This window comes from Rhinolophus hipposideros, assembly GCF_964194185.1.
Source record: "Rhinolophus hipposideros genome assembly, chromosome: 14".
NCBI classification, from domain to species: Eukaryota; Metazoa; Chordata; class Mammalia; order Chiroptera; family Rhinolophidae; genus Rhinolophus; species Rhinolophus hipposideros.
This window is the reverse complement of record NC_138060.1, coordinates 15752288-15774441: the sequence shown is the minus strand read 5'-3', so window position 1 is coordinate 15774441 and position 22154 is coordinate 15752288. Positions and strand designations below refer to the sequence as shown.

At 46.0% G+C, this 22154-nt stretch overlaps 1 protein-coding gene across 7 annotated transcripts in view; it reads left to right on the top strand.

Moving 5' to 3' along the window:
- FLNB (filamin B) overlaps window positions 1-22154 on the top strand; it is a 124654-nt gene that overhangs the window by 58259 nt on the left and 44241 nt on the right. For all 7 annotated transcript variants that reach the window (XR_013994901.1, XM_081072937.1, XM_081072940.1 and 4 more), the window contains exons 5-19: window positions 1978-2096; window positions 2763-2840; window positions 4127-4289; window positions 5214-5411; window positions 7908-8045; window positions 9623-9749; window positions 10704-10840; window positions 11902-12095; window positions 13036-13149; window positions 13769-13912; window positions 14158-14281; window positions 14615-14775; window positions 15797-15887; window positions 16155-16324; window positions 20976-21093. Coding sequence is in view for 6 of the 7 variants with exons in the window: in XM_081072937.1 (XP_080929063.1) it covers window positions 1978-2096; window positions 2763-2840; window positions 4127-4289; window positions 5214-5411; window positions 7908-8045; window positions 9623-9749; window positions 10704-10840; window positions 11902-12095; window positions 13036-13149; window positions 13769-13912; window positions 14158-14281; window positions 14615-14775; window positions 15797-15887; window positions 16155-16324; window positions 20976-21093 (2076 nt within the window). In the remaining variant the exon portion in view is untranslated. The remainder of the gene's footprint in view (window positions 1-1977; window positions 2097-2762; window positions 2841-4126; window positions 4290-5213; window positions 5412-7907; window positions 8046-9622; window positions 9750-10703; window positions 10841-11901; window positions 12096-13035; window positions 13150-13768; window positions 13913-14157; window positions 14282-14614; window positions 14776-15796; window positions 15888-16154; window positions 16325-20975; window positions 21094-22154) is intronic.

Sequence of the window (22154 nt, the reverse complement as noted above, 5' to 3'; positions counted from 1 at the left end):
TTTTGCAGTTAAGGAAATGAAAAGATAAAAGCTAAAGATGGGGAGAAAACATTTGGAAATCACATATTCAATACAACACTAGAACCCAGAATATATTAAGGAACCTGAAAACTCAGTAATTAAAAACAAACAAAAAAAGTAACCGAACTATCCAATTAGAAAATGGGCAAAGGACATGAACAAACATTGAACTGAAGAAGCTATACAAATGGTAAAGGAGCCATGAAAAGATGTTCAGTGTCATTGGCTGTAAGAGAAATGGAAATTAAACCCACTATACACCTATCAGAATGGCTCAAGTAGAAAATAATGATAGCAAAATGCTGCCAAGGATGCAGAAAAACTGGATCTGTGTCTCTCAGACCTTATTTTGCCGTGTATAATGCACACCCATGTTTTGGGCCCAAACTTTCAGGGGAAAAAAAAAATCTTTCATTTTAATTTTTTAATTCAGATTTTTATTTGTTTACATTTAGGTACTTTTTTTGTATCATAAAGGAATTTTAGCATTTATTTTTTAAACATGTTGTGGTACAAGAAATTTTATGTAACCAATAATTACAAAACACAAGAATAGACACAAGGTACAAGAAATTTTATGTAACGGTAATACATTTATGATATTTACACATCATAGAAAGCCAAGAACTCTTCGTTGCTGCAAGTTTGTGGTAAGTTGAACAAAACCAATTATTGTATTCCAGGGTATTATTTTGCATACGATTATCGTTATTGATTTCTAGAGTTACACTTTTGACTCATAAGCATAAATAAAAGAATTAAAACATTTATATAGATACGGAATTAGTACTATCCATGTATAATGCGCATCCTTATTTTTCCCTCACAAATTTGGGCCAAAAGTGCACGTTATACATGGCAAAATATGGTACATTGCTGGTGGGACTGTAAAATGGTACAGCCACTCTGGAGTACGGTGTGGCAGTTCTTAAAAAGAACTGAACATGGAACTACCATACAACCCAGCAATTGCACTCTTTGACATGTATGCCTGAGAAATGAAACAGTGTTCACACACAAACCTATACACGAATGTTTCTAGCAGCTTTATCAGTAATAGGCAGCTGGAAACAACCCAGATGTCCTTTGATGGGTAAATGGTGAAACAAACTGTGGTACATTCATATCATGGAATATTAACTCAGCAATGAAAAGAATGAACTATTGATACAGGCAACAACTTATGCGACTCTACAGAGAATTATGCTAGTGGGAAAGATAATTTTTAAATGTTACGTAATGTATGATTCTATTTATGTTGCATTCTAGAAGTGATAAAATTATGGAGCTGGATAACAAATTAGTGGTTGCTGGGGTAAGAAAAGGGTGAAATGGGAGGGGAATGGGTGTGGCTCTAAAAGGGCAACATGAGGGATCCCCTTGGGAATGGAAATGTTCTGTTTTACAGTGTCAAGGTCAGTGCCCTGTGATACTGTACTAGAGTGTTGTATTATGTAACCATTTGGGGAGCTAGATAAAGGGTATTATGTCTTACATGTGCATGTAAATCTCTCTAATTTGCTCAACCATCTCAAAAAGTTTGATTTAAATAAAAATAACATTTCAATGCAATTTTTCAACATTTTGAGAAATACAAAATGGTCTTCAATGAAAAATGAGGCATTTTCCCCACACCTAATTCAGTCCTCCTGCCCCCATATCACCTCCCTAAATGCCAGCTGCGCTGCTAGTTACCGCTTCATTTTTCATAATTGTGTAGATTTCTGACTGAATTGCCCTGAACATTTCAGAATAGGATGTTGCTTAAATAACAAGGACAAAATTAGGGCTTCTGACCCATTTGATTATTCTTTTCATGGCAGTTTGCCCCTGTCTCCCACGTGGTAGCTACAGAGCTGGGTTCCATCTCTCAGTTTCCTGAGGGAGACACGGGGGATGATGGCCTGTATCAGGGCCTGGCCCAGCTTGTAATGTGCTTGTGTAAACTTGTGACAGGAATCGAGCCCACTGGAAACATGGTGAAGCAGCCGGCCAAGTTCACCGTGGACACCATCAGCGCTGGGCAAGGAGACGTGATGGTGTTTGTCGAGGACCCAGAAGGGAACAAAGAAGAGGTGTGTGGGAAGATGCTGCCTGCCCTGTCAGCATCCCAGGGGGCTTTGGAGCTTGTAACAGGGCCAGGGACAGTGCTCATGACAAAAACTGTTTTATCTGAAAGGATCCTGAGACTTACCACTGGTTACATTAACTTGCCTAAGGGCTGGGTCTTGAAAACTAATGTGAAGTGATACAGACACAGTGTTTAATAAAATAGAGGATACTTTGAATTTAGCACAGGCCTTGTTAGTTGAGGTTTTAGATACTGATGGCTAGAATAATAACAATACAATACAGTAACTGTGCTGATTTCGTACGGTCTTGCCACCCTGACCATCCTTTGATTCTTCCCTCAGGGCTTTACACGGACTGTTCCTTTTGTCTACTTATCTTCTTACTGGGCTCAGCATTTCATAAACTCTTAAAAACTACTGGGCCAAAAAAGGTTACTTTTCTTGCTTCAGAGTCTCTCTTGTCTAGAGAATTCTAGCCTTGAGACAGTGGAGAGTCCTGACTTGCTGATACCTTTGTGCTTCTGTGACTTCTGGCTGCTTCTCGCCTGGGGTCTCCTGCAGGAAATAGCCAGGACTGACCTGGCAGCTCACTGCAGGCCCTTGGCTGGCACAGCACGCTTTCCCTCACACCCAGTGCCTTCTCTAACTGTTTTGTATCTTCCATCCTAGGCACGAGTGACCCCTGACAGTGACAAGAACAAGACATACTCTGTGGAATATCTGCCCAAAGTCACCGGGCTGCACAAAGTAAGATGAGGTGTCATGGTTTGCTTGGACTGCCCGTCTGGGCTTGCTTTGATATGTATGAAAGGATACCTTAGGAACAAGAGTGATTTTCTTAAGTTAACTTCTGATTTTCCTCTCTGAGTATAAAAGTATTCATGCTCACAATAGAGAATTTCGGGTCCCCATGAACCAGACTTGAAACAGTAACTAATACATCTAGCTTGGTCACCCTCCACTAAGGTTTCTGCACTGTCATAGATTTTTTCCGACTCCATCTAGGTAATGAATGGTGATAGCCACATGCACGGAGTAGAGCTGCTCAGCTCTGAACCCTTTGTCTTGGATGCTACCTAAGCAGTTCCCTTCCAGGTGCTCTGAAGGGTCTGTTTGCATTGAAGCCTGAGGGCGGAGAAGGCCAGTGGACCCTAGTGGAAGCCAGTGGCCCAATCATGCCTCTGGGAATTGGCGGGGATCCACCCCCCAGGTCCTTTGTCTCAGTGACCTTTTGAGTTCTGTTTGAGTTGGTGTCCAGTTGACCTATAGGACGGGGGCTAAGGGAATTAGCAGGAGATTGGGGTAATACAGGAGTATGCCTTTCATTGGCTGCACCTGTGAGAGCACGTGCAGGCCCCGTACCTGGGTTCCGTGCCAAGACTTTGACACACAGACCATACTCGCCGCCTTGGGCTTTCGCCGCCTTGGGTTCCAGGTGTGGATTCACCTGGAACCACGGCTATAGATTTATACCCTTCTGACATCATGAATTTTGGGGGAAAAATCTTGGAGAGAGCATTTATGATATAATTAATTTATTCAGTTCATAGGAAACCTAACTTAGCCCCGAAAAATTTAAAAGCTGAGAACTCTGGCTCAAGTTTTAGATAGAAATCTGTACTTTGTCTCAAATCCACATATCTGGAATGATCTTGATCCCTTGAAAAATACTCTGGGTTTGAAATCCTGGAACTGTGCATTATAGTCTGGGGAACAGAGGCCCCTTCTGCAGTTGTCTTAAAGGGTCCAGTGTCTAGAGATTCAAGTATAAGTATTCATAGCCTACTAGAGAGGCTAAGCATGTCTGATGGAAGCATTTTTAGTTTGCTGAAGGCCTGATATCCCCGGCTCAGCTGTGTGATTGGTGGAGGCAGGTGGGAGTCACATTCAGGCCACTAGCAGGGCTCCTGCTTCCAGCCACTTTGTGTGGATAATCAAACGGATGGAAGAGAAGATGGTCAAAGCATGTGGCTTGATTTGGTAGTCTCACTGGTCAGGGAGAAGTGATGATATGTCATTTCTGTCACTTACAGGTCACAGTCCTCTTTGCAGGACAGCACATTTCCAAGAGTCCATTTGAAGTGAATGTTGACAAGGCCCAGGGAGATGCCAGCAAGGTCACTGCGAAAGGCCCCGGCTTGGAAGCTTCAGGGAACATCGCCAATAAGCCCACCTATTTTGACATCTACACAGCAGGTAATGTGCTTCCGCCTCTCCTCCGTGGGTCAGAGGTGACCCTCAGGAAGCCAAAGGCTCGGGATGCCCGACCTTTGGTTTTTTTTGTTGTTTTTTTAAATTTTATTGGGGAATATTGGGGAACAATGTGTTTCTCCAGGGCCCATCAGCTCCAAGTTGTCCTTCAATCTAGTTGTGGAGGGCGCAGTTCAGCTCCAAGTCCAATTGCTGTTTTCAATTTTAGTTGCAGGGGGCGCAGCCCACCACCATCCCATGTGGGAATTGAACCGGCAACCTTGTTGTGGAGAGCTCGCGCTCTAACCAACTGAGCCATCCGGCCGCCCCTCTGGCAGCTCAGCAGCAGCTCATGGTCTTCAATCTAGTTGTGGAGGGCGCAGCTCTCTGGCCGATGTGGGAATTGAACTGGCATCCTTGTTGTGGAGAGCTCGTGCTCTAACCAACTGAGCCATCCGGCCATCCTCTGACCTTTGTTTTTAAAATGGAACAACCAACAACAAAAATAACTTTTGAATTGTGTTGGTTATAGTTTCAGATTTTTCAAAACCAGCTTTTTTTTTCTTCTAAAATCTTACACTCAAGTTTGACTTTAATTATAAATAATCAGCCCATTTCTGTACACATTTCTGATTTGATGAATTACTAGACCCTTCTGTGCAAGGCCCTGTGGGGGGATCGGAAAGAATGAATAATACACAGTTCTTGAAATGTCAGCTTTTTTTGCTGTGTAGAAAATGTAGAGAATAGGGAATGGGAGAAAAGGAAAGTTCAGCCACGGCCCTCCTTCTCAGGCCAGAAACCAGTTGTCAAGGTGTTGGTGTGGCCCTTCTGAGTGCATCTGTCTTTGAGTTTGCATTTTGTACCTGCTCATCAGCACCGAGCTTTCCCAGAAGGTGATAGGCTCATGGGATGTCCGCTCTCCCCCAGGTGCCGGTGTGGGTGACATTGGTATTGAGGTGGAAGATCCCCAAGGGAAGAACACTGTGGAGCTGCTCGTGGAAGACAAAGGAAACCAGGTGTATCGCTGTGTGTACAAGCCAATGCATCCCGGCCCTCACGTGGTCAAGGTCTCCTTTGCCGGGGACACCATTCCAAAGAGTCCCTTCATTGTGCAGGTTGGGGAAGGTGAGTTCCGGGGTGGCCGAGCATGTCTGCATGGAGGGTGACTGTGCAGAGGGGCTCCCAGGCCAAGACACAGGTCGGGGCCCAACACTGGACCTCTTTCCGTGGGACGTGGCTTACTTCGTCCTCAAGATATGGATACAGACATCCCCCTGTGAACCATGCAGTGACCTGAGTGCATGTGGTAACTCACTTAAATCCTCCCCCACAACACTCGTAAGGAGAGTCGCTGTCCTCCCTGAGAGGTGCAGGCCAGGCCGTGGGAGGCGTTGGTGTCTGTGGCTGAGGTTAGCGGCAATAACATTGCTGATACCCGGCAGCCTCCACAGCTTGGCCTTTACTGGCTGCCGGGCACTTACATGGCTGCGCCTAATTGTCACAGCAGCCTGGGTGTGCCAGGTGCTCTGACTACCCCCCGTTTGCAGGTAGACACGTACGGAATCGGTGAGTACAGATTAGGCACCAGTAGGAGTAGAACCCAGGTTTCTGTCAACCCGTTAACCAAACGGCTAAACACCCTCTCTCCAGCCAAAAGCGTGCTTTTTTTTTTTTTTTTTCTCTGTTAGGCTCTTTTTCCTTCTCACTTTGTTGCTCTCTGTTTTCCCCCCAACTCTGCTGCCTTGTCTAACCAATACTTGCCTTTCCCTGTTCTGTCCTGTGTATCTGCATCTGCAGAGCTGACTTCCTCTTCCGAATTCTGCCTCTGGGCCAGCCTGGACCCCGAAGCTGTTGGCTTTCTAGTTGAGAACACTGGGCCAGAGGCATCTTGCTTGGTAAGGGCTGGTTGGGTGGGGCTTCTGGGCCAGTTCTTTGTGCTGCCTGCAAATATCAGCTGAGTCTTTGCTGCTTGTGACCTCAGGAAATGACAGTGCAGGTGTTACCATAACTTGTCCAGCCAGACCCCAAGCCCACTCTCTAATTACATTTAAATGTCTCTAGACATCTTTAAATGCTGGAGATGCTATCTGTTTCCTTCAAAACCTTTAGCTCCATTTAGTGTTTATCTGAAGTGGGCAGTTACCCTTTTGATTTTGAGACCATTGTCCATGTTCAGAGTTTCCATGAGGAAGTCCTGTCATCCTGTTGTGACTTATTCCTGGTATGAGCAGCTTTTCTCTCTTGACGAAGGGGAAAAAACCCAACGTATTCATAAACAAAACTCTTTGACGTAATGCAAGAAAGAATTTTTGCTAGCTTTTCTAGTTCTAATAGTGTTTTTTGACTGCCTCTCGCTCATGGACTACCTTTTTCATTTCTGGTATATCCATCCATCACTTGCACTATATAATGTTTAATTAATAGAGTTTTTCTTTTGATGTACTAATCTTCATCCACTTAAATGATTTTATATAAAAAAGAAGCTTTGTATCATTTTCAAATGCCTTTAAGTGCCACCGTAAACGTATGTTCATCCATGAACCATCTAAAATCATCTCTAACTCCAGGGGTGTGTGTATGTTTCTTTGGGAAGCAGTCGTTTGCCAAATAGCCAGCCAAGGGTATTGCGCGGAAGAAGGGCCAGAGGAGGAGTTACCTTTCTTCTACGGAGTAATCTCCTCTTCTGGAGTTTGTAACCTCTAGTGTATAGAGAGCTGTCAAATATGCAGTGTCCGATTTAGAAAGGAAAAGCCACTTAATACACAGCAAGACATTTTACCTGTTAAGCTCCCATTTCTATACTTAATGAGAAGGTTGCCCATTTTGGCAGAGAATTCCTAGGGTAGCAGGATGCCTTTTATGAACCTTCTGATGGGCCCCATGGAACAGTAGTTTTGTGGATCTCTCATATAAGGAATACTAGAGGATATGTTTGTCCTTAGTGTTCAGACTTCCAACTTTAGGTTTTCTTGAACAGATCTAGAAATCCAATGGAGAGTGGTGTTTGTTGCTAACAGTTGCATGTATAGCTGCCCACATTCCGAGGACCTGTAACAAAAGGCACTGAAATGTTTGTGTGCTTTGGCCAAGGTGGGGTTGAACTGGCCTCTTTTTCAGCTGTTCTCTGGCTCTTTGTGCAGAAGACGACAACATTTAGACTTTTAGAAATGGCTGACCCAAAGTTTGGAATCCGGTCAATGTTTTCAAGTGTTACATTTTCCAAGTAGACTTGAAAAAGTCCATTCTTCCCAATTAGTGGGCCCTTGAGTATAGCAATGAAGTTTGAACAATGTCCAGCACTGGGTCTTAACTCTCCTTCACCACTTGCAGGATAAAAGCCAGGATTTAGCTGGTACCAGGGAATCCACGCTGTGCGCTCTGGCTTCCTTGGCCAATGTAACCTCCCCGTAATCCCTCTGCGCTGTGGCTGGACAAAGTTATGTTGTGTCCTTATTTGCTAGCCTGGTGTGCTCCCTGAATGAGACCCCTGGCCTCAGCAACTGCTGCATACTCTTTGTGCAAAGCAAATATTTTCTTGGCGGGTGGCTCCAGGTTACCTTGGCTTGCTCTACCCTGAGTAAAGAATGAAAGGTTGAATTGATGTAGAAACTGTGTTTGCAGCCTGCAGTCCAAATGCCTGCCGGGCCAGTGGACGAGGCCTGCAGCCCAAAGGCATCCGTATCCGGGAGACTGCGGATTTCAAGGTTGACACCAAAGCTGCCGGAAGCGGGGATCTCGGCGTAACCGTGAAGGGTCCTAGTAAGTGCTCCTTTGTTTCCCCATCTCAGGTGTGATTTCAGCTAACTTTGTAGCCATGGTATAAAGATTTCACCCCATGGCCAATTATGATCGATTTATCCCAGACAGCTGTGTCAAAAGTTAGAGGTTATCTGGGCTCCACAGGGAAGGAAGCAGTGATTGATTAGTAATGTCTGCCCTGAATGCAGGTGAGGAGCAGTGGTGGCCTGACAGCCTCACATTATATTAAGTCTTCTGGGAGTACAAAAAGCAGTGATGCAATGCAGTTTGGGAAATGCTGTCCTTGGAACTACCTCAAGTGGCCCATTTTTCATTTGAGGAAACCTAGGCTTAGAGAGGAAGGGTCTTGCCCAAGTTCCCACAACTTGTAAGCATCTGAGCTGGAATTCATTTAAGCACAGTCTCCATAAGCCAGTAATTTCCTCACTACAGGTTATATTTTATAGACTACGAAATTATGTCGAGTACCTAATTACTATGATCAGTGCTTATAGAAGGAGAATCACATTCCCTAAGATTACGTGTCCTTTGTAAATAAATGCCATTCATGGAGGGGTGGGTTGTATCCTGCAACTCATTGTCGCTCCCTCTTTTGGGAAAGGAGACAGCAGACACTAGGACGGGTGTCTACGCAGTCCTCAAGTTTTCCCCTGGAACAGATAAGTAGATAAGCTTGGCATTTCTGGTTGCAGGAGTAGCAGCCTGTGGAATCTTGAGCTAGGACTGCTCTTACCCTCTGTGTTCCCAACAGGCGGGGACAGGAGTGTTCTGAGCTCCAGAAAGTTAATATTTGATCTCAGAGTACCAAGCTTTGGGGCAGGCTGTTCTACAAGGGCAGCCAAGGTTCTAGACTGCTTAGACCTGGAGCCACACTGCTCTGGTGCTGCCCTCCCTCCTGGCTTGTTGCTATAGGAGCCAAGGAGGCGTTTTTGTTGTGTGTGTGTGTTGTTTTTTTTTCTTTCTGACCTTGGATTCTCGCTTGACTAAAATGGCTTTCATGGCCAAACCTCAAAGCTCAACATAAAACAAGTTCCTGCCTGACGGCTCGCTCTGGAGTTTGTAGTGCAGCATCTAAAACTTGTCTTGTAGATCTCATGCAAGATCTTTGTCACTTTCATTGTCCGGCTTTAGTTGAAAAGGATATGCTGGGACACTAACCTGAAACTCATGCCAAATAGTCATAAGGGTTCATTCCCTCCACAGTTTTTGTGGGGGACTAAGATTGGTAGGATTGTTGAGAAAAATTGAGATGTGACTAGATTTATCTTTACACCCAGGAGGTTCAGGACTTTAGACCCAGGAGGTTCAGGACCTCATAGCCCCCCCCATAACTGAGAGAGTCTGCCAAAGTTAGTCAGCTAGAAACCCTCCATTTCCCCACAATTAGAAGCAGAGATGGGTCCATTTTTGGCTTTGGATTAATCTCTCAGGTTTTGGGTGTCCACCCTCCGAGGCAGCCCACTGACGTTTCCTGTGTGGCTTGTGCTTTGTGAATACTGCTCTTTCTGTTCTTGTCTTTTGGGTTCTCATTCTGAGCCTAGGATGGCATTGGAAAATGATGTGCTTCCTTCCCACAGAGGGTCTGGAGGAGCTGGTGAAGCAAAAAGGATTCCTGGATGGAGTCTATGCATTTGAGTATTACCCCAGCACCCCGGGGAAATATAGCATCGCCATTACATGGGGGGGACACCATATTCCAAAGAGGTGAGTCTCCAATAGGAGTTATGTCTTCTTGGGAGGCTTGTTCGTCCCAGGGTTGTTTTCTGGGCTGCAGGAGGGAAAGAGGTCTGCTTTGTTGAAGACTTGTTTTTTTCAGAGCAGCACATACATTTGGCCTGTTCTCAAAAGCAGCAGAAAGTCACTGTGGTTTCGGCTGCCTTCCTTTAAATCAAATGCTGGTGGTTTGAGCCGATGGGATACAGGGTAGCCAGAAAGAGCAGTAATAGAGAGCAAATGGGCTCTGTGCCTGTATACTCTTATGTAAACGGAGATTCTCTTTCTTTTAATGTGTGCCTCTGTTCAGGAATGCCGTGGGGTAAAATCTGCTATGGTTTACATTAAAATCCTCTACGTGAGTGCAGTCAGGAACCAAGGGACGCAGCCTGTAGCTTTGCCGTGTGGCATTGGCGTGGCCCTCCCTGCTTCTCCATGTTTCCCAGCTCTCCTGGGGGCAGCTTGAAACTCTGAATAAATTCAGTTTGCTTTGAGACATATCTGGGCATATTATAGGGTTCTGAGAATCTAAGTAAACTATTTTTTAATCTCCTGTATGAAAATTAAAACACATTTATTCATGTATGAGATAAAGCCTATTCAACCTAGTTTTCTTATTACAGCATAAGCAGGATGTGGAAAAGTGTACACTCTCTTACCTTCCAGGGCTCACAGTCTGATGAGCCCTGCACACAAGTGACCAGAAAGATAGTGCAAGACTGTGTGGCTTGAGTGCCAACCCGGTGGCCGCCTGAAGGCCCTGAGGCAGCACATTACATTATATTGTTGACATAATAATGGCTGTGGGGGGACCTGCTGGAAGAAGGGCTTGGCTGGAGATGGGGTGTGCAGGTAAAGGGATCAGACAAGTGGAAAGAATATGTGTAAACAGCTTATGGCTGTACCCTTTGCTCTTCTTTAATGCTTCCGTTCCTTTTCTTCTAGCCCCTTTGAAGTTCATGTTGGCCCTGAAGCAGGCATGCAGAAAGTCCGAGCATGGGGCCCTGGCCTCCATGGTGGAATTGTTGGGCGGTCAGCAGACTTTGTGGTGGAGTCCATTGGCTCTGAAGTGGGGTCTTTGGGTAAGTGGAAGCAACTGACCAGCAGCTTCTGGACGGGGTTTGGGCCCGGTGTTAGGCTGAGAGTTGGAGCCCCTTCTAGGCCTCACTACCCGTGTCTTCCTGGTCTCTTTACCACCTGGCGCTGCCTCTGGATATCGTTGTGGAATTGCATTTCCCATTCTCTTCCTACTGTTTAGCTTGCCCTCTGCCTCATTCATTGCTTTATCCACTAGACCTCGAGGACAGAGGCCTTCTGTCGATGTTGTGCCTGGAACATTGTAGGCACTCAACAAATATTGTTGACTGATCCTTTGTTTAGATGAATGAATTAATTTTACTGAAATCAAAAATTTGGGAAGTAAATATTCTTTTGCACATAACTGAATATATTTAAAATACACATCTGTATATATGATCATTTTAGATCAGTGGTCAGCACTGATCTCTTTTCAGAGGATCAGATAGAAATATTTTATTTTTGTGGGTCATATTCTGTCTCACAACTATTTGACTTCACCAGCAAACAGCCATAGAAAATACATAAGTGAAGGAATGTGACTATGTTTCAGTAAAATCTTATTTACAAAAATAGGCAGTGGGTCAGAATTGGCCCACCGGCCTAAGTTTGGATGACCTCTGTTTTAGGTTATAGAAATAACCAGAGGGGAAAATAGGAAGTCACATTTAATTTTTCCTTCTAGAGAGATAATAAACATTTTGGTATATCCTTGTAGACTACAGGTAACATTAAACCTTTTGGTATATCCTTTGAGTGGATTTGGTGGGGGAAAGGATGGGCATTGGTTTAAGGTTTTGGGTATGTGTTGCCATATTGCCAACAGAAAGGTTTGCTCGTTGACTTTCATTGTTAGATGGTGTTTTTAAAAAAAACAACTATAAAATCCAATTCTTCCATCACTAGTGAAGACTCAGTAGGCTTGGTTTTATGGGAAAGAGATACAGGTGTCACTCTTCTGGCCAGTACTTGACTGTTAGGCAGGCAAAGGGAGTGAGTTGGTGGTAACATGGAATAGGTACTTCCCCCAATGTAACCGGGGGGGTCCTCCTACCCCATCCCCCAGGGTTTGCCATTGAAGGCCCCTCGCAGGCGAAGATTGAGTATGATGACCAGAATGATGGATCGTGTGACGTCAAGTACTGGCCCAAGGAGCCTGGTGAATACGCCGTTCACATCATGTGTGATGACGAAGACATCAAGGACAGTCCGTACATGGCCTTCATCCACCCGGCCACGGGAGACTGTAACCCAGACCTGGTGAGCCAGCTGGCTTTATTTCTGTCTTCTCTTTTCTGGTTCCGGACATCTTCCCTGCTGCCTGGAGAGCTGCCTTAAGCAAAGTGTTGAGAGATGGCAAGGGGAGCCACTTAGAGCTTAGAAAGGAAACGGGCCTGAATTGGAATCCTGGTGGTACCACTGAGTACTTTTCTAATGTTGGGCAAGTAACGTTCCTCTGACCCTTGATGCCTTCCTCTATAAAACGGGAATGATTGTAGCATCTGCTTCCTAGAGTTCCTGGGATGATTCGAGGAGGTAACGAACATGCATAAAAACAGCCCTTAGCCCAGTGCCTGGCCCAGGTAGGCAGCTCCATAAGAAGCTGTTTCCTGCAACCCAGAGTGTCCTATTTCAGTCTTGTCACTTTCTGTTGTTATTATTTCAAGATGCTCCTTATTTCTCTCAGTTCCCTGCTCCTAAATTGGAGCAGTGTTTCCAAGAGCTCTTCTCAGACCCCTTTCAGGCTGATAAGCATCAAGCCTGAGCCAGCCTACCCCCATGTGTGCTGCTGTTGGCCCACGTGGCAGCTGTCCATAGGCAGCTGGGAGCTACCCCTTCTTGGCCAACTGGGGTTTTTGCTCTCTGGGGCATGCTGTAGAATGCTGTTTGTAGTGAAGATTCTGAGCCCCTTCAAAATGGTAACATTGAAATTGGGGCATGGCTGGAGATTCCCACCCCAGTTATTGGAAGTTCTCTATGTCAGCTCAGAATAAGTCAGGGAGCCCAGGCTAGTTTGGGGCCTCATGAGAGGTTAATGATATTGGTTTTTATTTTGAAGTTAAAGCCTACTTGAGCATTTTCCTTCCCGTAACCATCCTGTTACGTGGTGCTGTAAAGCCAGGCACAGTTGTTCTCTCCTTCTCCTGTCCCCTGGTCACCACTCTTCATATGGGGAATCGTTATTGATTCTTTGCTCCAGGTCCAAGCATACGGGCCAGGTTTGGAGAAATCTGGGTGTATCGTCAACAACCTGGCTGAGTTCACCGTGGATCCAAAGGATGCTGGGAAAGCTCCCTTAAAGATACTTGCTCAGGTAAGTTTCCAGGGGCCACCTGTGCAGGTAGCTGTCAGGTGATAAGATCCGACAGTTTAATGGCAAGTTGCTCAGTCCACCTGAGCTTCAGTTTTCTTATCTACACATTGGGAATGATAAGAATATTTATCTCATGGGCTTATGTGAGGAGTAAATAAGACGCTGTTATAACATGTAAAGCATGGTGTTTTCATTTTTATGATTTGTGTTCTGTGGAAACGAGGCTTGATTGTTTCCTATTTCCCTGTAAATGTCCTTTGGTATGGCGGAAGCTTCCTTGGCCATACACAATGCAACGTTTGTAAATAAGGATTTATTAAATGTGTTAATTTAATTCAATTTGGCCAAAGTATTTAAATGCAGGAATTGAAATTAAAAAGTATTGAGTGGTCATGGCTTTCTTTTGGGGCCATTTGCTCTTAATAACTAAAAATAAACGCATGGAGTATTTTATCACCTGTGGTTATGGTCATTGTATTGTGATAACATATCGTAGTCATTCCATGAAGTCTTATTGGATGAGTGAGTGGTGACTTCACCGTCTTGGGAGGCCACATGGACCTATTTGATGTAGACAGTGTGAGGGCCAGCTCCCTCCCTAGCCCCTGATCTTTTGCAGGATGGGGAAGGCCAGCCCATTGATGTCCAGATGAAGAGTCGGATGGACGGCACGTATGCCTGCTCGTACACCCCAGTGAAGTCCATCAAGCACACCATTGCTGTGGTCTGGGGAGGAGTGAACATCCCACACAGCCCCTACAGGGTAGGTTATGAGGCAGAATCCTGGCCGTGGTATGAAAAGCCCAGCCCTGCGGCAGGTCTGCCTGATGGCCAAGGCAGATAAATGGGAAGGACCCGTCCTGGGTGGGCCTGAAAGATGGCGTGGCCTGAGGGGCAGAGTGTTCTAGATTGTCTCAAAGGACCATTTGTAACAACATTCGCTAATAATCTTTTACTGGGTCCAAATAGAGGAAAACGTGATTACAACTTTCTCCTTGTTCTCTCTAGGTCAACATTGGGCAGGGTAGCCATCCCCAGAAGGTCAAAGTGTTTGGGCCAGGCGTGGAGAGAAGTGGACTGAAGGCCAATGAGCCCACTCACTTCACAGTGGACTGTACCGAAGCTGGGGAAGGTGAGAGGGGGCTTCACCCAATGCAGCGATTGTTGCTCCTTGGGGAATAAAGGCATTTTCATAACATTTCAAGGGCAGTAAACTTTGAACCAGAAAGTAGTCCACCTGAATAGGTAATTATTCATCTAATGAGCTTCTGTGTCAGTTCTTCAGTGACATCATTGCTAATCCTCCATCCATTCTCCAAAACCCTGGCTTACCACTATCTCTTTCTCGTGTTTCTTACTGGAAACTTCCCAATTGCTCATCTTAGCGTATTCAGCTGAGCTGGAAGTGATTGCCTTGGACATGCTGTTTCTTGTAAACCGGTGCTAATGAGCTGGTCTATTCCAGGTGATGTCAGCGTTGGCATTAAATGTGATGCCCGGGTGTTGAGTGAGGATGAGGAAGATGTGGATTTTGACATTATTCACAATGCCAACGACACGTTTACAGTCAAATATGTGCCTCCTGCCGCCGGGCGATATACCATCAAAGTTCTCTTTGCGTCTCAGGTGTGTGTTTGGGTCTAGATTCTTTCTGACCACCTGTCTGCATATTTCCTTCTTGTTTTTTTTTAGCAATAGGGAAGGTGTCTTGAGAATTCTGCTCAATAGTTTTCCTCTCTGGTTCCTTAAAACCAAGAAGGAAAAAAACACCCAGAACTAAAATCTGACCACTCTCTAACAAAAGTGAAGCCGTGTATTTATTCAGTGGTTAAAAGTGGGGCTCTGGAAAGAAATTGGTTTGTTATAAACTTTCATCAAGTTTTTCATTGAAATGTAATGAACTTCTACCTTTGACCTCTTTGAACCAATGCCTTTGGCCTCAGCCTTGAAACTTTTACGGAGAGAGGAGTGTTGATGTTTCAGGTAGCGTTCCTATTTATTATGTATGATAGTGAATATAGGACAAAGCAGTACCAAAAAGAGGGAATAATGGCATGCTGGTGATTCAAATCAACCTTACATAAAAATAGGGACCTCAGAAGAAAGTTCTGTTCCCAAAAGTGTCGGTCTTGAATTGGCTTCATCCAGTTTACCTGTTCTGCCTTCACTAACAGTCGGCAACTTTCTTATTGAAGAATTGTAACCATTCTATTTCTGATCAATTCCTTGTATTCCCTAAACCTTAGCTTTCACTTTTCTCTGGAGGACATTTCCTTCCCTCTGACCCCCTACATTATCATTTTTGGTTTTGTTCTTGGTAGTATTTTTTTGTATCCTAAGTACTCAACATTTGGTGTGAAAGGCTCAGAGCTTTCAGATTTGTTTGGGGGAAACCGTCCTTTATCTGTGCAGAAAACGAGCCAAAGCCTGTGAAACAGGGGACCCACTTAGGCATTCCTAAGTGACCGATTAAGGTCCGTACCCGATGCTAGAGCATGAAGACTTGATACGGTGATAACAGAAGTTTGCTCACCACCTGTTCAAATCACAGTTGTGCTGAAGGTTTCTGCCTATGCACTTGGGCAGAAAGCTAAGCTCTGGCAGTTGCTCCAGGGGCTTTCCTACTGAGACAGTGTTTCTGCTACAGGAAATCCCCGCCAGCCCTTTCAGAGTCAAAGTCGACCCTTCCCACGACGCCAGCAAGGTGAAGGCAGAAGGCCCGGGGCTTAGCAAAGCAGGTAAGATGGCGTGTACGTGAGGCTGTCCTGGAGGCCTTCTGCAGGCGGTGGCAATGGCAGTGTTTGGTCTGGGACCTTGGGGGATATACCTCCACCAAAGGCAGATGTTTGATCAGAGCTCCTGCCCGAGTGGTTGGCATGGCCGAGCCCCAGCCCTGTCTCTGGCTGCCTGGGTAGAGCTGATGCTGATGAACCTGTCAGACTGGTTCTAAAAGTGAAACCATTTGGGCCAGGCCTGGCTCCTCACATCCTGGTTTATCTTTCCAGGTGTGGAAAACGGGAAACCTACCCACTTCACTGTCTACACCAAAGGGGCCGGAAAAGCCCCACTCAATGTACAGTTCAGCAGCTCACTTCCGGGTGACGCGGTGAAGGATTTGGATATCATCGATAATTACGACTACTCCCACACAGTTAAATACACACCCACCCAGCAGGTAGGCTTCTTTCCATCCCCTTTCCCCTCAGTGCTGTGGTGCCGGCAGTGTAAACTGCTCTGTTGCAGGGCTCCCCTGTGGGAGACGGGTCTTCATGCTTTTTGTTCTGCACCTGTCTGGGAGCTGACAAAGAGCCTGATCGGTTCTTTCAGGAGGGCCTGTGGGATCCCCCAAGAACAAGCAGGAAGCTAGACTGGACCTCCTCACCCAATCTCCCACCTACATTTTGGGTTTTAGCAGAGAGACGCCAAGTTCTTGAAGTTCAGGACCTAATCATCTCCCTCTCTCTCTTACACACTCTCCCATCCTTACCTGCTGAGTCTTTGATGAGTTACTGAGAAAGAGATGTCGCGCCTGTATGTTTCCTTCCTGGCCCTTTTAGCTTAGTTTACCCTTTTTTACAAGGTGTTGTGGTGGCATCTTTCTCAAAGTCTTTCCTCAAAGAGCCAGTTCAGCCTTTAGGCCCTCAGCCCCCGTACACTGCTTAGGACCCCATACTGTCCCTTTTTACAAAATGCAGGAATACAGACAGGATCTTGCCAGCCAGGCTGCCTTGATCTGATTGTTTTAGGCAGTAAGGGCCTTAAAAACTACCTGTCTGTACTAATTCATGTTTACTCAACATTTTGTTTTGCTTCACGTCTACACCTCTAGGGTCTGGGGAGCAGACATCCCTGCTCAGGCCTAGTGTTCTAAACAGTCATTCCAAACATCTGAGATTCCTTGAATGAACAGCAGAGTCCCCCTATGAGAAAAATGCCATTTGTAGGAGAAGGGCGATGCTTTTTGCAGAAACACTGTTCCAAAGTGTCATTCCTGCCTGGGCCACCCCAGTGAGGAGCTGGCCAGAGTGTAGTGGGGAAGAAGGAGGGGTACTGTGAGGGTGAGGGAAGGTGTAGATGTCCCTTTGCATCGGGGGCTGGTATCCTTGGCAGTAGAATCTTTGCTCTGAGAACTTCCCTGACAGTGGGCGTGTTTGTCTGGGGCAGGCTCTGTGTGCCACATTACAAGTGTGGCCTCTTGCCTTCAGCTGGGCTTCTTCCTGTGTGTGTGTGTGTGTGTGTGTGTGTGAACTTTAACGGGGTTCATTATTAGAAATGGTAAAACGAATACTTTTGTAGGTTAGAGACCCTTTTCTCGTCAGGCTGCTCAGCGCTAAGCAGGCAATTATTTTCCTGCGGATGCTTCTGAGGGCTGGTGGGAGACTTACCTCTCAGAGCGCTAGCTTGATGTCATGTTTCTTATCAGTGCTTCACGTGTCTTGGGAGAAAGTACCAGAATACAAGGCCATGCATGCTGGTCAAGATCTCAAGGTCATAGATGCTTCTGAAAACATTTTGAGATGCTTAACTTTATCCTATGTCTGTATACCTCTTTGGGTTTCGGCTGAGCTGCTAAGATGTAAGTTGCAGACGCCAGGGTAGGCTCAGGTTTTGACCCACACCCCCAGAAAGGACGTTAGAACCCACTGCCACAGATGCCCCCAGCTGCCAGTCGAGGCCGAGGTGGATGTCAGGAGCAGGTCCTGTTTGGTTATATTTGAAATGAAGCTAGAATGGGAGGCTCCATACTCCAGTCACCCCAAGGTCAAGGTCATCTAATTATCTGATAGCAGGTTTGAAGGCTGTCTGCATGCTCAGTGGCCACTTGGGGCTGTTTGTCCAAATGCTGCCCATTGTATGTATGTCCAAGGAGCCTGGTGAGGCCTTGCTGTCAGTCACTGCCTCGAGTGTGAAAAGCTCCACGGTGTCTCTCTCGTCCTTTGTTATGTAGACTGAAGTTCACTGTTTCGTTATTTGGGCAACTTGCAATTCTGCACATTTCTCTATGGTAAAGAAAACAAATTAAATCTCTCCTGTTGGATTGTGAGTTCGCGGAGGACAGGATATCCTATTTTTATAGATATAGATATAAATAGTCTATCTTTCCATCCGTGGCCCCAAGCACAGGGCCTGACGCTGTGGGTGCTCCGTGTGGATTTAGGGCCAAATGGGTGAATAAATGAAGCCGCAACACACAAGCAGAGACAATGGAAGAACTTTGTAATCCGGTAGGAGAGTGGAGCCTGCACATCCTCATTCTCCTTTGAATTCTTTTGTTCTGAAGAGCAGCGGACAGCTCAAGATTGGGTCAAATAAGCATACCTGTTGAGCCCTGCTCTTGGAGATGGTTAAGAGGCCTGGGTCAGCCCAGCAAACTCTGCTGGACAGAGGCGGGAAGCATCTTTGCGGGCTGACACCCCCAGGCACACTTCCTGGTGGTTTTAGGGAATAGCCAGCTGGAACTTTCCAGAAATGCAGCTGGTAGGCGTGTGTGGAGAGATGGGGGTGGGTGAGTGCTGCGGCCTCAGAAGGCAAACTGCTGTGGGAGGAGCCGCAGCCGTACCTGATGGCTGGCTCTTTGCTCCTAGTACCTGCAGTCCTGTGTGGGGTGCTGGGGTTGCGGGTGCTGGTTGATCCTGTTAGCTCTTCTCAGAACGTAGTGGTCAGAGCTCTCTTTGCCTCAGAGGACTGGATTTGCTGGGCTGGGGCTTGGGGGCCTCCCAAAAGTCAGACAAAGGCTTGATGTTTTCGAAGGGAAATCATGCAGTGCCTTTTCCCCCGAGATCTCGTCTTCTTGCGCTTTTGGTTGTCTGTGGCCTCAGGTGACTTCAGTTTCTCACCCCAAGCTTCCCCGAACAGAGCAGTTTGAGAAGCTGGTGGCAGCAGCTCCATGCTGAATCAGGAACCACTGGGAATTGAAAACGCCACCTGCGACTGTGGCACCTTTAGGAAACCCCAGGAGCTCGCTGAGCCTCACAGGTAGAAGGAATATTACTACTGGTGGCTGTGGTGTCACAGAGGTGTCCGGAATTGGGGGCCGTGGGGGGCTCTCCATCCTATCCTTATCCGAGCTCTTGGAGGGTCTCTTGTACGTGTGGTTTGCAGGATAAGGTAAAAGTCTCAGAAGCACAAAGGGGAGAGACTAAAACTGTCCTTCAGTCTGTGAAGTCTTTGTGAAATGTGCCAGGGTCACTGCTCAGACACTGCTCACTTCAGAGCCTCTAGGGAAAAAGCACAGTCCCTTCCTTGGCTGGGGCCTCCAAGGAAACCTTAAAACGCTGCAGGCCATCACAGGTGCAAACCTCTAAGCTTTCTTTCTTCCCCTGGTTAGGTTATTTAGAGTTAATTTCCTATCTGAGTTTTCGTTTTGTTTTATGACTGGTAGTGAGAACATACTTTCTCTTATGGGATGGGTAGGTTTAATTGAAAGAGGATTTTGTTTCCTCTCTGTTTTGGCGCTCCAGAGAGGCAATCAGAAAACTTATAGAGGGTGGTCGAGACAGTTTTTCCAGGACCCTGGGTGAGCTGTGAGGCCTAGCACGTAGGAGTTAGGGACTTGGGGGCAAATTGAAGCTCTGGAAGAGCTGGCATGTTGAAAATGCCACAGAGGCTGAAGTAATAAGTCAGTCCCTACTCTGTTGAGTCTGATCTGTGTACATTTTACCATGAAATGTTACACTCTGGAGTCAGGGGGCCTGTTGGTTTTGTGTGCAGTGCAAATAAATCCTGGAAAATCAATCCTCCATTTTTCATTGATGTAACCAATTTTTCTTCTTGGCTTCCCCCCCCTTGTTATTACAAAAGGAATGTGAGAAAATATACATAGGCCAAAAGCTACACCCTTTTAACACTCATTCAGTGACAGCTTTCAGCAGGGGCTGGATTCCAGCGAGGCCGCTGGATTCCTGGGAAGATTCATCTCTCTCTCTCCCCATTGCGTCTTTCCCTCCCACGTCCTCTTACATTATGCCTGGACCTTTGAGGTGAGGGGATCTTAATCGACTGAGACAGCCATGGGCTTTCATGGAGCCTTGGTTTAGAGAGAGGGCACTCAGCCGACTGTGGAGAGAGGAAGCCAGCAGAGAGTGGGCCAGGATGGGCCGGAGGAGAACGGCAGTACATACGTCTGTGCTGTGCCTCTATAGGCGCTGGGGCCCGCCAAGCCCATAGGCCCAGCCTGTCTTCACCCTGGCAAATTTTCTTTCCTTGACATAAGATACAGGAGTTTAGATACTATGCAGTGGTCTTATAACAGGTCCAGGTGAACTCCTGCAAATCTTTCTCAGCTTGGTGGCCGGAAATCAATTCCCAGGACAGAGGGGAAAAAAAAAAGATTTTGTTTGGTCAGAGGCTCCCAGGCTCTGTGCTTTACCCATGGCCGGGGCTGGGTGTGTGTTGGGTGGGAGGTAGTGTGGCAAAGCTGCTAGGATACGGGTTTAGGTGCCATGGGTGTGGGGCCCAGCTCTCCCACTTACCAGCCATGGGACTGGGGGCTGGTGACTTTACCTTTCTGAGCCGAAGTTTCCTTTCCTGGAAAAAGGATGACAGAGGGAACCACCCCTTAGGACTGTTTTTGAGATTGAATCAAGGAAATGCTTACAAGCACAGAGGACAGGACGCTCATTACGTTGTCCCTGTTCTTATTCATTGCTCTTATTTTATCTGATTTCTCAGACTTTCTTACCATGGGGCCAGAAGCTTAGAGAAATATGTCTGAGATGCTTTTTAAAGCAAATACCCTGTGTCTCTGGGAAGCATGAAAGATCCAGAAGACAGGCTGAAACACAAAGTTAGTCCTCAAAGGTGTCCTCGGTTTTCTTTTATTCCAGGGCAGCATGCAGGTTCTGGTGACATACGGTGGGGACCCCATCCCGAAAAGCCCTTTCACCGTGGGCGTGGCTGCTCCGCTGGATCTGAGCAAGATAAAAATTAACGGCCTGGAAAACAGTAAGTGTATGAAGGGAGGGGAGCTGGGTCATTGAAGACCACCATCCAGGGCCGTCAGTTAGATTGCCTTCAAAAGACATTTTGCAGAGAAGCAAATTCTGTCTTACAAGACTTTGCAGATGGATGGACTTGTTTTCCAAGCGCTCTGTGGCCCTACCTGCTGCTCAGTCTCACTTAGCCTGTTTTCTTATTCGTAAAGTTGGGAGGAGGGGGCGGATAGGGGTAGGAGTGGGGGTGGTTAAGAACACTCAAGGGAATATTGAGAAAATTAAATGAGCTCATAATTCAGAGGCTGGCACAGTAACTCAGTAACACCCCTCCGTAACTTGGATCACAGTGAAATGTTTTCATTACAAAGAGGTTGGGCACATTGCTTTCTGGTGAGTTTCTACTGTGCCAGCTCTCCTTGGCCACTGACTCCAAATGAGGGTCGAGAGTCAAGTACAAAAGCCAATTTCCTGGCACTCAGAAACCACAATTACAGTGCACCCCCACACCTAGCCCAATAGTCCTTTAGCTTGTTAAGTATCTTATTACTACAAGATCATTTCATTTATTTTAAATTTTAAATTTTATTAGGGAAAATTTCAAACATACAAAAGTAAAGAGAATGGTGTATAGTGTGAAGGCTGATGTACTTATCACTCAGCTTTAGAAGTTCAACAAGTGATCATAAAAGTATTTTTTACCCAAATCAGTATTTTTTTAATCTGATTTTTCATCTAAAAACCACCACAGTTAAAAGTAAATTCCACTTTAACCATCACCACCTCTTTCCCTCCCTAGATTAACCAAAGTTATGGTTCAGTTTCTTTTTTTCCTTTTTTGTTTTTGGTTCAGTTTCTATTCTTCCAGACCTTCTCTCTGCATGTGCATGTACATATGTGCTAGCAGAAAACATTTGGCAGTGTTTATTTTGCATTCAAATTATCTTCCTCGACCCATATGTCTTCAGCCTGCCTTTTTACATCAGCAGTTCTGCTTGGAAAACATTCACACTTTAATCCCCTTGTTGGCGTTAGCTGCCAAGTGACCGCAGCCTGGCTGTACCTCAGTGGCAC